This window comes from Muscardinus avellanarius, assembly GCF_963383645.1.
Source record: "Muscardinus avellanarius genome assembly, chromosome: 3".
Taxonomy (NCBI): Eukaryota; Metazoa; Chordata; class Mammalia; order Rodentia; family Gliridae; genus Muscardinus; species Muscardinus avellanarius.
The window spans coordinates 124,256,753-124,271,094 of record NC_137788.1 but is presented as its reverse complement, the minus strand read 5'-3'; the positions used below and the strand labels follow the sequence as shown (position 1 = coordinate 124,271,094).

The following is a 14,342-nucleotide window of genomic DNA, read 5'->3' as shown; positions in this document are numbered from 1 at the left end:
TAAAATAGTTGTTAGTTTATAAAAGTGTTCATTTGAATTTTATACCAAATAAATTCAAACCCAGTGTACTTTTTTATCATGCCAAAAAACTTGTTTCTAGGTCACTTTTCCTTGAGGCCAGTTTGTATTTGTAGAAGGAATTAAAGCCAAAAATAATATCATATTAGCCTAGTTGTAGTGTAGATTGAAGAAGCTTTGCACACATTTGTAGCATAGAAAATTTAATGTTTCTGAAGAGAAAGTTATAAATTGCAAAATGAGGTAAATTGCAGTCTTAAGATGTTCTATATATTTGAAGTAGGAAAGCTTGGGAAAGTTAAACCTAGAATAGAGTAACTTTGGCCTGTTTTAGAATTCATAAATCATCCATATAACAGAAAGAGACCAGTAATTTCTATGGAGAATAGGTTTTAACGTTAATTTGCTTTTTCTCATAGGTGCTTAATAAACATTTATAGATTTTATTAACTCTGATGGTTAATTGTCACTTTTAAAATAATTGGATATATCTAAACATGCAACAGTAACAATATTTCTTCTTTGTGCTTTAGACTATCCCCATAAATATGGTCCACAGGGGGGCTGTGCAGACCATTCAGTATTTGAAAGGATGAGGAAGTACCAGATGACTGGTATAGATGAAGTAAAACAGGTAAGGACTTTAACATTAGCTTATGTTTAAGAATTGAACCTGAGCATGTGTTTCTGCATTTAAGAATGTATGTCCTAATCGAGTGTGGTGATGCACACCTGTAATCCCAGTACTTGGGAGGCTGAGACAAGAGTATGGCAGGTTCACAGCCAGCCTCAGCAATTTGGTGAGGCCATGTGCAACTTAGTGAGACCATGTTCCAAAATAAAAAATAGGGCTGGGGGTGTAGCTCAGAGGAAGAATGTATTCTGCCTCTGGATTCAATCCCTAGTGCCAAAAAGAAAAAAAAGTGCTAGTTTTTGAAAGATGTATATCTCTGTGCTGAAAAATAAAATTACTTAATTAATTAATTTCAGTACTGGGGTTTGAGAATAGAACCCAGAGGCATCCTACCTCCATGTGACATCCCCAGCCCTATTTCTTATACTTTAATTTGAAACAGTCTAAGTTGTCGAGGTCTCACTATTCTTGCCTTAGCCTCCCAAGTACTGGGTTTACAAGCGTTTGCCACCATGTTCAGCTTATATTTTTTTATACACAAAGAGGCCAGGTAAACCAGGCACAGTGGTGCATGCCTATAATCTCAGTGACTCGGGCTAGAGCAGGAGAATTGCCTCAGCACCTTAGTGAAAGTCTTTCTCAAAATAAATAGATAAAATAGGCTGTGAGTGTAGCTTAATGGCAAATTACCATTGGGTTCAGTTCCCATATTTGCCCTAGTAGTAAAGAGATGGTTCTGAGATTTGAATACAAATTTGTATGACTCAAAAAACATTAATTACATGTCCAAAATATATTCTACCTCATGTGTTTCATTGTAAAACAATGGTATAGCTGGGTCATATGGTTAAAAAAAATTGAATCTGAAACTCGTGTTTTGAACCAATATCAATATTTGTATTATTATAAAAATTAGGGCCACCAGCTTGCCCTGGTTTGCCTGGATAGTCCCCAGTTTTAACACTGAAAGTCCTGTCCTTGACAAACCAGGATGATTGTTCACCATCATAAAAATTTCAGTGTTTTTGATATTTTAATGTTTTTTCTTTTGCCACTTGACTGTTTTATTTTAATTTTTTAGTCATAATTGACTAATTATAGTTATCAAAACAAGTACAAAATGAAATGAACTTTTAAAAAATTTATGATAAAACATCACATATTTCATACATTCTTTTTTTAATTGGTGCATTACAGTCATGCATCTTGATGAGGTTCAGGTGATAAAAGTGTACAGCACTCACTTAGCCCTCCCCGGGTCCATCCTATTTCTTCCCTGCCCCTCGTTTTTATCCTCTGCGTAGTGGTAGACTGTACGAGATAGGTAAGTTTGTGTGTGTACAGCATCTTCGTTGAGGTGCCCCCTCATCTGCCTCCGGTCGCTTTCTTCACTCATCTAAGGTTTTTCTTCCTTTGAGTCCCTCTGTGTACGATTTTTTCCCTAGCTTCTGCAAATAAGGGAGAACATCTGACTTCTCACTTTTTGTGACTGACTAATCTTACTCAGCATAATGGTTCCCAGTTTCATTAATTTCCCTGCCAATGACATAATTTTGTTATTCTTTATGGTTGAGTAAACTTCCATTGTGTACATATTGCATAGTTTTGTAATCCATCATCTGTTGATGGATTACATCATCTGTTGGCTGGTTCCATAGTTTAGCAATTGTGAATTGTGCAGCTAGAGTTTGGAGGTTAGGTTTCCATTCTTTTGGGTAGATATCCAGAAGTGGTATTGCTGGATCATATGGAAGGTGGTTGTTCCTCCTCCTCCTCCTCCTCCTCCTCCTCCTCCTCCTCCTCCTCCTCCTCCTCCTCCTCCTCCTCCTCTTTCTTCTTTTGGAATGGAACCCAGGGGCATTCTACCTCCAAGCTACACCCCCAGCCCTATTTTTTTATTCTTTATTTTGAAACAGGGTCTCACTGAGTTGCAGAAGGCCTCATGAAATAGCTGAGACTTGTGATCTTCCTGTCTCAGACTCCCAAATGCTGGGATTACAAGTGTGAACCCCCACGCCCAGCTGCACTTGCCCGTTCTTTGGTTGGGTGATTTATTTGGCGCTGAGTTTCTTGAGTTCTCTGTAGATTCTAGATATTATTCTCTATCAAAGTAGTAGCTGGGAAAAATCTCCCATTCTTTTGTCTCCCTGTTGTGGATTTTTGCTTCCCTGATAGTTTTTTTTGCTTCACAGAAGCTTTTCAGTTTAATCAATCCCACATATTGATCTTCCTTTTAATTTCTTAAATAAAGTTTATTTAGGGTCTTGTTGAGAAAGTTTTTACCTGTGCCTATTCTTTCTAAAACTAGTAGGGTGGAATTAATGTTTCCTGAGCAGATTTATATTTAGATGTACTTTTGGTCTTGAAGGTGGCATATACCATCCTGTTTCAGGTGGATTATTAGAGTATTACGTAACTCCTGCACTCATTGAATGTGAATATTGATCTGCCACAGGGCAGAGAGCATGGCAAGTTCTAGGGGTATGTGGAAAGTAAGATGAAGGCTTGTTTTCAAAAGTTCATAGTTTAAGTGGACATACAGAGAACTAATTCAGTGTAGTATGAGCAGAAGAGGATTAAGTACAGGATGATATTCTTTTTTTTTTTTTTTTGGTGGTACTGGGGTTCCTGGAAGCCCTTCTACCTCCGGGCTACACTCCCAGACCTATTTTTATATTTTTATTTAGAAACAGGGTCTCTTAACGCCAGCGCGGCTGACTTCGAACCTGCGTGATCCTCCTGCCTCCGCCTCCCAAGCGCGGGGATTACAAGCATGCACCACCACGCCTGCTTTACAGGATGATATTCTACATATGAGAGGCATAGGGAACCAAACCATGGAAGTATTTAAGGGGAAAAAAATCTGAATCTAAAAGAATAAGCAGGAGTTGGCCATGAAGAAATGGAAAGAATATTTCAAGCAGGCAAATAGTACATGAAAAATTAGAGAGGTAGAAAGTTCAGTAGAAAGTCTTTAACTCAAGGAGAGAGTCCCACATTAGAGTCTGTGAAATCAGTTAGAAGTTGTTGAAGTCATTCAGTCAAAGTGATAGTAGCTAATTATCAGCAGTGTTGATAGAGATTAGACTTCAGATGTTATATGAAGGGTTTAGCAGAATTGCTTTTTATAACATTAATATACGAAGCAGGTTGCATTTACTTATATAAGCAAATTACCAGATATATGAGAGGATATTATTAATAGTAATATCAGAGACTATCTTATGTTGCTAAATAAGTATAAAAAAGAATCATAAGACATATATAAGGAAAATCATAAACTTTTATAAGAAACATTATAGAAGATGGTTTTAAATTAATGGAGGAGGAACTTCCGGGAAGATGGCAACCAAGAAAAACAGCGTTTACGAGCCCTGCTAAAACTCAATCTCTGTTGCTACAAAATCAGCGCTTTTCAGAGCCAGAAAACGCCATCAGCAGAGAAATAAAAAATGTAAAAACAAGGGACAGAGAAAAAAAGACTAGAAGAACAACCAGAGACCAGAAATCAAGCCCGCAATGCATCAGTGGGGTCGTGCCGGCACCATCTTCCCTCACAGCACCAGGATCCAGAGAGGAAAGATAAACAAGGAGCTGAAGTAAGCAGTTGCGGCTCATTCAGGTGTAATTCAGCAGTTCTTTCAGCGCAAAGAACGTCTAAAACTCCCAGTGGTCAAGCTCATCATGCCTTCAGGGACTCAGAATGAAGCTCAAATCCAGAAAAGAAATACGCCAGCCTCACAGCCGAGGGCGTGGCAGCGACGCCATATTGCCAGCAGCAACAGTGAATTCACCACGCCCTCCACAGCTCCTGATCAACATGCACAATAACTGTGAGTGAATTTGTGACCTCTAAAGGAGAAATCCCTGTACTGCACACCCAAGGACTTTGATAATCTCCCTGGGTCTGAGAATTTGCAATCCAACCCAGTGAAGGAGTAACGGTAGCAGATATTACCACAGGCTCGAGATACAGAGCAGTACCCTAAGTGAAGTCATAGTGATCCAGGGAAGGCACAAACTTCTGAAATCATGGGAAAGAGGAACAACAATAGAGCAATGAATGTCCACAACCCCATATTATCAGAACCTGATAACACAGAAATTCAGAGATCTCCAGAAGATCAAATCAGGACTATAACTATAGAAATAGTACAGGACCTTTGAAAAGAATTTAGAGAGAGTCTAAAAGACATAAAGGATGCAATCATTGAGGTAAAGGCCTCAATTCAAAGTATAAACAATCGATTAGACCACATGGAGAATAGAATCTCGCTCCTAGAAGAGGATCACTCCAAAAATGAACGCATAATTTATAATTTAGAAAAATATCAGACAACAGGAATCTGACATTGAAGAAATATGGGCCCATTTTAAGAGAGCTAACTTAAGAATAATTGGAATAGAGGAGGGAAAAGAAGGTGAAACCAAAGGGATCAATAGTATCTTCAAAGAAATAATAGCAGAAAAATTTCCAAACATAGAGCAAGAGGTCGATACACAGGTCCAGGAAACGTATAGAACTCCCTTTAGACAGGATCAGAGAAGAGGTTCCCCACGCAACATAATTGTCAAAATGACTAATGTGGAAGCCAAGCAGAGAATCTTAAAGGCAACAAAAACAAAAGGCCAAGTGACATTCAGAGGCAAACCAATTAGAATCACTCCAGACTTCCCAAACCAAGTCATGAAAGCCAGAAGGGCATGGAGTAACATATTTCAAACTCTGAAAGAAAACAACTTCCAGCCAAAAATTTCCTACCCAGCACAACTATCTATCAAATTAGATGGAGAAATAAGAAGCTTCCATGAGAAACAGAAACTGAAGGAATTTATGTCTTCAAAACCAGCGCTAGAGAAAAAACTCAAAGAGATTAACTACAAAGAAGAAATAGGTAGTACACACCAGAACCAGAGAAACAAGATTTTCCATCAGCAGACAACTAAGCAAAGAAGAATATATTCATGTGTTTATTGGTTAAAATCTTTGGAGATTCATTATTTATTTTAGTCTTTTACCTATTTCTAAATTGTATTATTTGCTTTTATTGTTGCTAATTTTTAGGATTTCTATTTGGAATATTAATATACCTTCAGATATAGCATTTGGAAATATTTTATCCCATTCTATCAGTAACTTTTAACTCTGTTTACATTGTCTTTGGATATACAATTTTTTTTATTTTTTAGGAAGTTTGTTTATTCTTCTGTTGCCTGTGCCTTTGAAATCATATCCAAGAAATCACTGCTAATTTCAGTGTTATGAAGTGTTATGACCCAGGTTTTCTTCTAAAAGTTTATATAAGATTTACATTTAGGTCTTTTATCTATTTTGAGTTAATATTTGTATATGGTGTTAGGTAAGGGTCCAATTTTATGCCTTTTCATGTAATTGTTATTTTTCAATAATATATGGAGAAAGGATCATTATTTCCTTCAAATGTTCTTGAAAACCTTATAAAAATAACTTGACCATATATGGAAGAATTTATTTCTAGGCTTTTTATTTTACTCCACTGGTTTATATATCTGTCTTTATAGCAGTACTACACTGTTTCAATTATTGTAGCTTTATAAGGTTTGAAATCAGAAAATGTACATCTTCTAGCTTTGTTCTTTTTTGAGATTGTTTTGGGTAGAGTTCATATTTCATGTTAGGATAGATTTTTTCTGGAAAAAAATTGTAGGATAGATTCACCTTAAAAAAAAAATCCTCTGGTAAGAAAGAAAGCAAAAAGAAATATTGAAATGTTATCTCTAAGTGATCAAAAGTTTGATATCAGACAAATGAATTTGTTATGTGAGATTATCATTGTTAATTTGGTTAAATTGCTATAATATTAGATGTCAACCACTAAGCCAAGCATGGGAAGGAGGGAGGGGAAGGGAATTGTGTGGGGTAGGGGCTAACTGGGCGATGTGTGCATGTATGTCTACACAATTTTTTTTATCCTATTATGATGTATGAATACAGTGCACCAATAAAAAAAATTAATGGAGGAATATACCATGTTAATGGGAAGTAATACGTAATATAAAAAACTTTTAGTTTTTCCATATTTATTTATAGACTCAATGCCAGTACATTACAAATTACAACAGGATTTTTACAATATCTCTTTTTCTGTAGGGAGGGTACTAGGGATTGAGCTCAGAGGCATTCTTCCTCCACGTGACACTCCCAGTCTTGCTAGATTGCCGAGAGTCTCACTGCTTGCTAAGGCTGTCCTTGAACCTGCAGTTCTCCTTCTCAGTAGTAGGGTATAGGCATGTGCCAGCATGCCTGACATACAACAGCTTATGAATAGTAGGGTTATAGGCATGCGTGGGCAACAAAAAGATTTTTAGACAAAGAAAAAAATGTGAGAATTTGTCTCAAAAAGAGTTACCCTATAAGAGGTATTAAAGAATGTTATTTGAATAGAAAAAAAAATCAGATTCAAATTCTGATTTATGCAAAGGACTTAAGAGTATAAAATAGTAAATATGTATGTAAATATAAAGGCCTTTTTTCTCGTTTAATATTTTCTTTAATAGATTATTACTTAGATCAAAACAATAACATTGTAAGAAAATTTAAAGTTAAAAATGCTTAGACTAACTCTAGTAAATGCAATATATGTACATGAAAAACTCCACAAAACATTACAGGAAGAAATTAAGGATTTAGTTAAATGAAATATAATTAATATACTGTGTTTGTGATTGGAAGGCTCACATTAGTATGTTAATTTCCCCTAAATTGTTACGTAGATTACATGTTCACCCTATAAAAATTCCAGCCAGTGATACACTTAGTGATTGTCAGACTGATTTAAAATATTATGGTGAAATAAATATAAAGGACCTATAAGAGCCAAAACAACTTTCCAAAAACAAATAAGCAAGCAAAAAACAAAGCTCAAGGATTTGCATTACCTGATTATAAGACTTAACTATAAAGCTATAGTAATCAAGATAGTATCTTATTGACACCAAAGCAAATATTGTATTGACCAGTGGAACAGAAAAGAAAGTTCATAAAGCCAGTTGATTTTTGTAAAAGCCTTAAGGCAATTTAAAAGAGGAAAGAATGATTTTTTCAACAAATGATAATAGAATCTGAAAAATTCAGTTTTACCTATACTTGACACCATGTTAAAAAATGAGCTTAAAATGGATACTAGACGTACATGCTAGAACCAAAAGTTGTAAGAAAAAGCATAAGAAAAATAGTTGTGACTTTTTTTTTTTTTTTTTTTTTTTGGTGGTACTGATGTTCCTGGAAGCCCTTCTACCCCTGGGCTACACTCCTAGACCTATTTTTTATAATTTTTTTATTTGGTAACAGGGTCTCTTAAGCCAGCGATGCTGGCTCCGAACCAGCGCGATCCTCCTGTCTCCGTCTCCCAAGCGCGGGGATTACAAGTATGCGCCACCACGCCCGGTAATAGTTGTGACTTTTAAGATCATTTTTAGGGCACAAAAATACCCTACGAAGAATGTGCACTCAGTTCCAAGTGACCAGTATATAAACAAACAAAACAGCATGATACAATAACAAAAGAATCAATAAAGGAAACATGTCTGGGTAATGAAATTATTAGCTGTAGACTTTAATATGTTCAGGTATATAATGAGATTTCAACATTTCAGCAGAAATTTGCAAATGAACAAAAGAACCCAGTGGAATTTCAGAGTTGAAAAATATATAACAGGCGCTGGGCGTGGTGGTGCACGCTTGTAATCCCTGCACTTGGAGGCGGAGACAGGAGGATGGCGCTGGTTCGAAGCCAGCCATGCTGGCTTAAGAGACCCTGTTTCCAAATAAAAATATAAAAATAGGTCTGGGAGTATAGCCCAGAGGTAGAAGGGCTTCCAGGAACCCCAGTACCACAAAACACACACACACACACACACACACACACACACACACACACACACACACACCAAATGAGGAATTTAGATCTGGATAGAAAATAGTATAAACTTAACAAGGAATGGATTAATAGAAAAATACTGAAAGTACATGAGAGACATAGATAATACAATAAGAAGGTCTAATATATGTATAATTGTTTTTCCTCAATGAGGAAAATGGAGAGTCAAGACAGGTAATGGCAAAGAATTTTCAAAATATGACAGAAGAATATCAAACAACAAATTTGGTAAGTCCTGTAGTTACGGCAGGATAAATGCTTACATTGGAAACACTGCTATAGCACATTATTGGAAAAGTCTGAAATCCAAAGATTATAATCTTAAAAGCTACCAGTGGAAAAAAGTATAATCACCTTTAAAGAAGCAACAGTAAAACTGTCAGTTCATTTTCCTGACAGTAAAACTGTCAGGAAATAGTGGGACCTGAAGAAAGTAAAATGCACTGAAACAGAGTAACTGCCATCCTAGAATGCCATAATCAGTGAAAATAGATAAATAAAGACATTCTGAATTGAGAATATATTACCAGAGCACACCAAATTGCTTTTCTCTAGTGAAAAGATTGTAGGTTCATATGGCAACTTCCGCATACTGAATGAAGAGCAACACAGTGGATAATTCTAAGTGAATGTTGACTGTATACTGCAAGGTATTAATAATAAAGATTATAGGGTTGCACATATTCATATATTGTATATTTGTATATAGAGGGATAGCAGTTGGGAGTGAGGAAAATGTAATTACTGGGCTCTTAAGTTCTTGTATATACTGTAAATAGGTTCTAATTTATATTTGACTTTGGTAAGGGAAGATTATATTGTTATCTCTAGGTTAACTTAAAAAACTAATAAAATAGTTAATAAAATATATAACTAAAAAGCTAATAGAGAAGCTAGGTGTGGTGGTGCATGTTTGTGCTCTTAACTATTCGGGGGCTGAGGTAGGAGGATCATCTGAGCCTTGGGACTTTGTTTTTGGGACTCTATCTCAGAATAGAAAAGCTAGTAAAGGGGAATGAATAGAATAATAAAAACCAAAAATTCAAAAGAAGATAAGAATATAGGGTAGACAGGGCAAAAGAAATGTATAATAAAATTGTAGATTTAAACTCAAGGATATCAGTAATTATATTAAAGGTAATTAGATTAAGTGTACTAATTAAAAGATAAAGATCAACAGAGTAGATTTAAAAAACTTTTATAGCTGCTATGCCTATAATGTAAAAGTTCAATGTGAAAGTAAAAGGGTACAAAATATAAAATTTGCTGACTCCAGTGCTAATTGTTATTAATAGCAAAGTACTTTTTAGGCAAAAAAGCATTACTAAAGTGGGTATGCTGTAATAATAAAATGTTTAGTTCGCCCAAGAAGTTATGATAGTCTTATATTTATTTACCCATCATACCATAATTTCATGGTTTATAAAAGAATAGTTGATAAAAATAAAAGAAGTAGCAGGAAAACTGTATGATGGAAGATTTTCATCTCAGTAACTAAGAATAGTAGACAAATGAAGCAGTAAAGGCATGGATGGTCTGAACCCCTTGAGTAATAAACTTGACCACTTTTATGTTAATTTCTGTGGTTAGAAGTCTCCACATTTAAAATTGTCTTTTTTGGTGTGTGTGGTACTGGGGGTGGAACCCAGAGGCTTTCTACCTCTGGGCTATACTCCCAGACCTATTTTATACTTTATTTGGAAACAAGGTCTCACTAAGTTGCTGAGAGCCTCATTAAGTATTTGAGGCTGGCTTTGAACCTATGCGATCCTCCTGTCTCAGCCTCTCAAGCCCTGGGATTACAAGTGTGCGCCACCACGCCTGGCGTTAAAATTAGTCCTCTTAATGTAAAGCTTTTCTTAAATATTTACATGGTGAAACATTTTAGCATTTTCTTCTTAATGTCCTGGAGTTAGGAAATCTTGCATTTATAACTGAAATAGTAGCTAAGATTAACATAGAACTCCTTTTTATATACAATAACATGATTTTAAATATGAACTATATGACAGATATATACACTTGAAGTACTCAGTATTTTAATAATTTACAAACTAAAGATTGGGACGTCAGGCATGGTGGTGTATACTTATAATTCGAGTATTTGGGAGGCTAAGACAGGAGGGCAACTGTGAGATGATGAACAGGTTAATTTCCTTCACTACAGAGACCATTTTATTATCTGTATTTATCCCATAACATCATACACCACAAATATACACAATACAGTGTTTTTTGTTTTTTTTTGTTTTTTTGGTAGTATTGAGGTTCCTGGAAACCCTTCTACCTCCGGGCTACACTCCCAGATACCTATTTTTTTATGTTTTTTATTTGAGAACAGGGTCTCTAAAGCCAGCAAGGCTTCTAATTCTAGTATTTGGGAGGCTGAGACAGGAGGATCCTAGATTCAAAGTCAGCCTCAGCAATAGAGTGAGGAGTGTAGCTCAGAGAAAAATGCTCTTGAGTTCAATCCCCAGTACTAATAAGTAATATATTAAAAAATAAATAATAAAAATGTTGAGCAAAATAGTATTAAAGGTATGCTTAGCGTATATTTCCTCCAAATGTTGTACTGTGTAGGGCTGTAATAACTACATTTTTAAAGTAGTATTGCTACTCATCTACAATAGAAAAATTAAAAAATACATCGTAAGCCGGGCATGGTGGCGCACGCTTGTAATCCCTGCACCTGGGAGGCGGTAACAGAAGGATTGCACAGGTTTGAAACCAGACCTATAAAAAAGATCTGGGAGTACAGCCCAGAGGTAGAAAAGCCCTGGGTTCCACTCCCAGTAACACACACACACACACACACACACACACACACACACACACACACACACACTATATATATATATATATATAAAGAGGTAAATTTTAAAAAGTGAAGGAATTGCTTGGATAAATCATCTGTCTTTAGAATATTATTCTACCAAAATAATATTTATGAAGAATTTAAAAAATGTTTAGAAATTGGCATAATATTTTAATATATTTATGTGAATAGTTTTATAATTGATACATGTATACAATATGTAATGATCAAATCAGGGTACTTAATATTTCTGTCTTCTCAAATATTATCACTTCTTGTGAGTTGGGAACCCTCAAACTCATTTCTTGAGGTTACTATAAACGTGTAGTTAGCTGTTGTAGAATGTCCTACAGTGCTGCAGCACAGCAGAACTCTCCCTCCTCTAGCGGTGCTCTGGGACCCGCTGGTCACCCTCTCACGCTCTTCCCTTTCCAGCCTCCAGTGGACTTTGTTCTACTATGAGGAATTTTTAGTGGCATTGGAAATAATTGTGATGTTATATAATATGAAATTGTTTAGTATAATTTTTTTTTATACTAGGAATTCTACCTTTGAATTATACCCAGCCATTTGTTTCAAATTTGAAACAGGGTCTTGCTAAGTTGCTAAAGGTCTTACTGAGTTGCCAAGACTGGTCTTGCACCTATAGTCCTCCTGTCTCAGCCTCCCAAGGACTGGGATTACAAGCATGGGACCATCGTGCCTAGCTAGTATATGCATTCTTAATGATAAAATCATAATAGTGAAGCATGCTGATTATGAGAAATGACTGTTTTTGATGTTTAGATACCTCAAGAAGAACATGCTGTTAATGGTCCAGAACTGTTGAGGAGAAAACGTACAACTTCTGCTGAAAGAAATACTTGTCAACTTTATATTCAGACTGATCATCTTTTCTTTAAATATTATGGAACAAGGGAAGCTGTGATTGCCCAGGTATTTATGATTATATACTATTTTAGGAGTTTTCATATTGTTTTATTATGCCCATATTTTCCTTTATAAACTCAAGTTAGTGAGTTTATTCTCTTGGGGAAAAAGAGTATATACTTTCAATTGTGATGTGACAAAATATGTAAGAAAAGTGCAGAGATAACTGAAAGACCAGTGTGCACATTTTACTATCATTCAAAAGAGAAGGATTAGAAAATGATTTCTTGAAGGAGATGATGACGCCGAAGCTTTGCTTTTATTCTGGGGGGAGGGCTAGGGATAATACCCAGGGCCAGCCTCACCCATGCTAGACAAACATGGAGCTTATCTTTGAAAATAGAGTTAGTGAGCCAGGTGCAGTGGCGCACACTTGTAATTCCAGTATTTGGGATGCTGAGACAGAAGGATTGCGGTTTGAGGACAGCCTCAACTACTTAGTGAGGCCCTGTGCAACTCAGTGAGACCCTGTTTCAAAATAAAGACTAAAAAATAGGGCTGAGGGTGTAGCTCGGAGGTAGAATGCCCCTGGGTTCCACCCCCAGTACCGCAAAAAAAAAAAAAAAAAAAAAAAAAAAAAGAAGAAGAAGACGAAGAATCCTTCCAAGAAGTATATAATTTCTGTTCAGTGTTTTCATTGTGCATAGCACTGTCCTAAGTCATGTTATTACTTGTCGTCGTTGTCATCGCTTTCTTCGTCGTCATCTTCTTCTTTCTTCTTCTTTCTTCTTTGCAGTACTGAGGATGGAATCCAGGGGCACTCTACCTTTGAGCTACACCCTCAGCCCTATCTTTTTATTCTTTTTTTTTTTTTTGGTGGTACTGGTATCACGGAACCGGGATCCTTCTGTCTCAGCCTTCCAAATGCTGGGATTACAAGTATGTGCTAATACGCCCAGCTTGAGTCTTCTTAATTCTTATGAAAGTATAAATTTTTGAGGATACCATACCTTCAGAATACCCTTCATGTTGAAGATACCCAGTGGGAATTTGATGAATTTTTTTCCTTTTTTTTTTTTTTTTTTTTTCTGGTGGTACTGGGGTTCCTGGAAACCCTTCTACCTCCTAGCTACACTCCCAGATCTATTTTTCATACTTTTTAATTTGGAAACAGGGTCTCTTAAGCCAGCGCAGCTGGCTTTGAACCTATGCGATCCTTCTGTCTCCACCTCCCAAGCGCGGGGATTATAAGCATGCGCCACCACGCCCAGCGATGAATGTGTTTTTTGATTCAACTGAGAGAAGGTATCACTAGTATATACATGAAAAGTTCATTTTGGTGGTGGGAATTCACTTAATTTTTAGACATGTATAAAAGTCAGACCCAGGTATGGTGGTGCACGCTTGTACTCTCAATACTTGGGAGGCTGAGGCAGGAGGGTTTGGGTTTGCAGCCAGCCTCAGCTATTTAGTGCAGCCCCCTGCAACTCAGACTCTGTTTCCAAATAAAGAATAAAAAAGTCAGGCTGAGGGTGTAGCTCGGAGTTAGAATGCCCCTGGGTTCATTCCCCAGTACCACACAAAAATAAATTAATAAATAAAAGTCAGGCATATTATCCCTTACCATACTGAAAATGTGGACCTGGAGCTTGGGGAAGGTTAGCCTTGAGCTTTCTGCATGGAATTGAAGGATACTAAGAGTTATTATGTAGGTAGAATAAAACTGAAGGAGAAGTAATGGATTCCCATTACTCTATAGTGAATAGGATGAGTAAGAGGAACTAGTGAGGAACAGAATAGACAGGTAGGACATTCAGTGGATTAGTCCAGGAATGAATGAGATTCAAGGCAGTCTGCAGGGCTACTTGTGTCGTTACAGGGAAATCAGATAAAATGATTATAAAAGGTAGTTGGTTTTTAGTTGCTGAAAGATTATTGATGAGCAATGTATTTGCTGAGGCAGTGAGGGTTTCAAGAAATGTGAAAAACAAAAGAAATATGATGGCCTAGAAATAACATGGAATTCTGGGGGTAACAGGGATATAAGACATACGTGAGCAAAAGGGAAAACCATTCAGTAGAGAAA

At 36.4% G+C, this 14,342-nt stretch overlaps 1 protein-coding gene across 2 annotated transcripts in view; it reads left to right on the top strand.

Moving 5' to 3' along the window:
• The window catches only part of ADAM10 (ADAM metallopeptidase domain 10), a gene marked incomplete at both ends in the record, with an annotated part of 135,135 nt that overhangs the window by 80,056 nt on the left and 40,737 nt on the right, over window positions 1-14,342 (top strand). For both annotated transcript variants that reach the window (XM_080693413.1, XM_080693412.1), the window contains 2 exons: window positions 552-652; window positions 12,173-12,322. In XM_080693413.1, coding sequence (XP_080549539.1) covers window positions 552-652; window positions 12,173-12,322 — 251 coding nt within the window. The remainder of the gene's footprint in view (window positions 1-551; window positions 653-12,172; window positions 12,323-14,342) is intronic.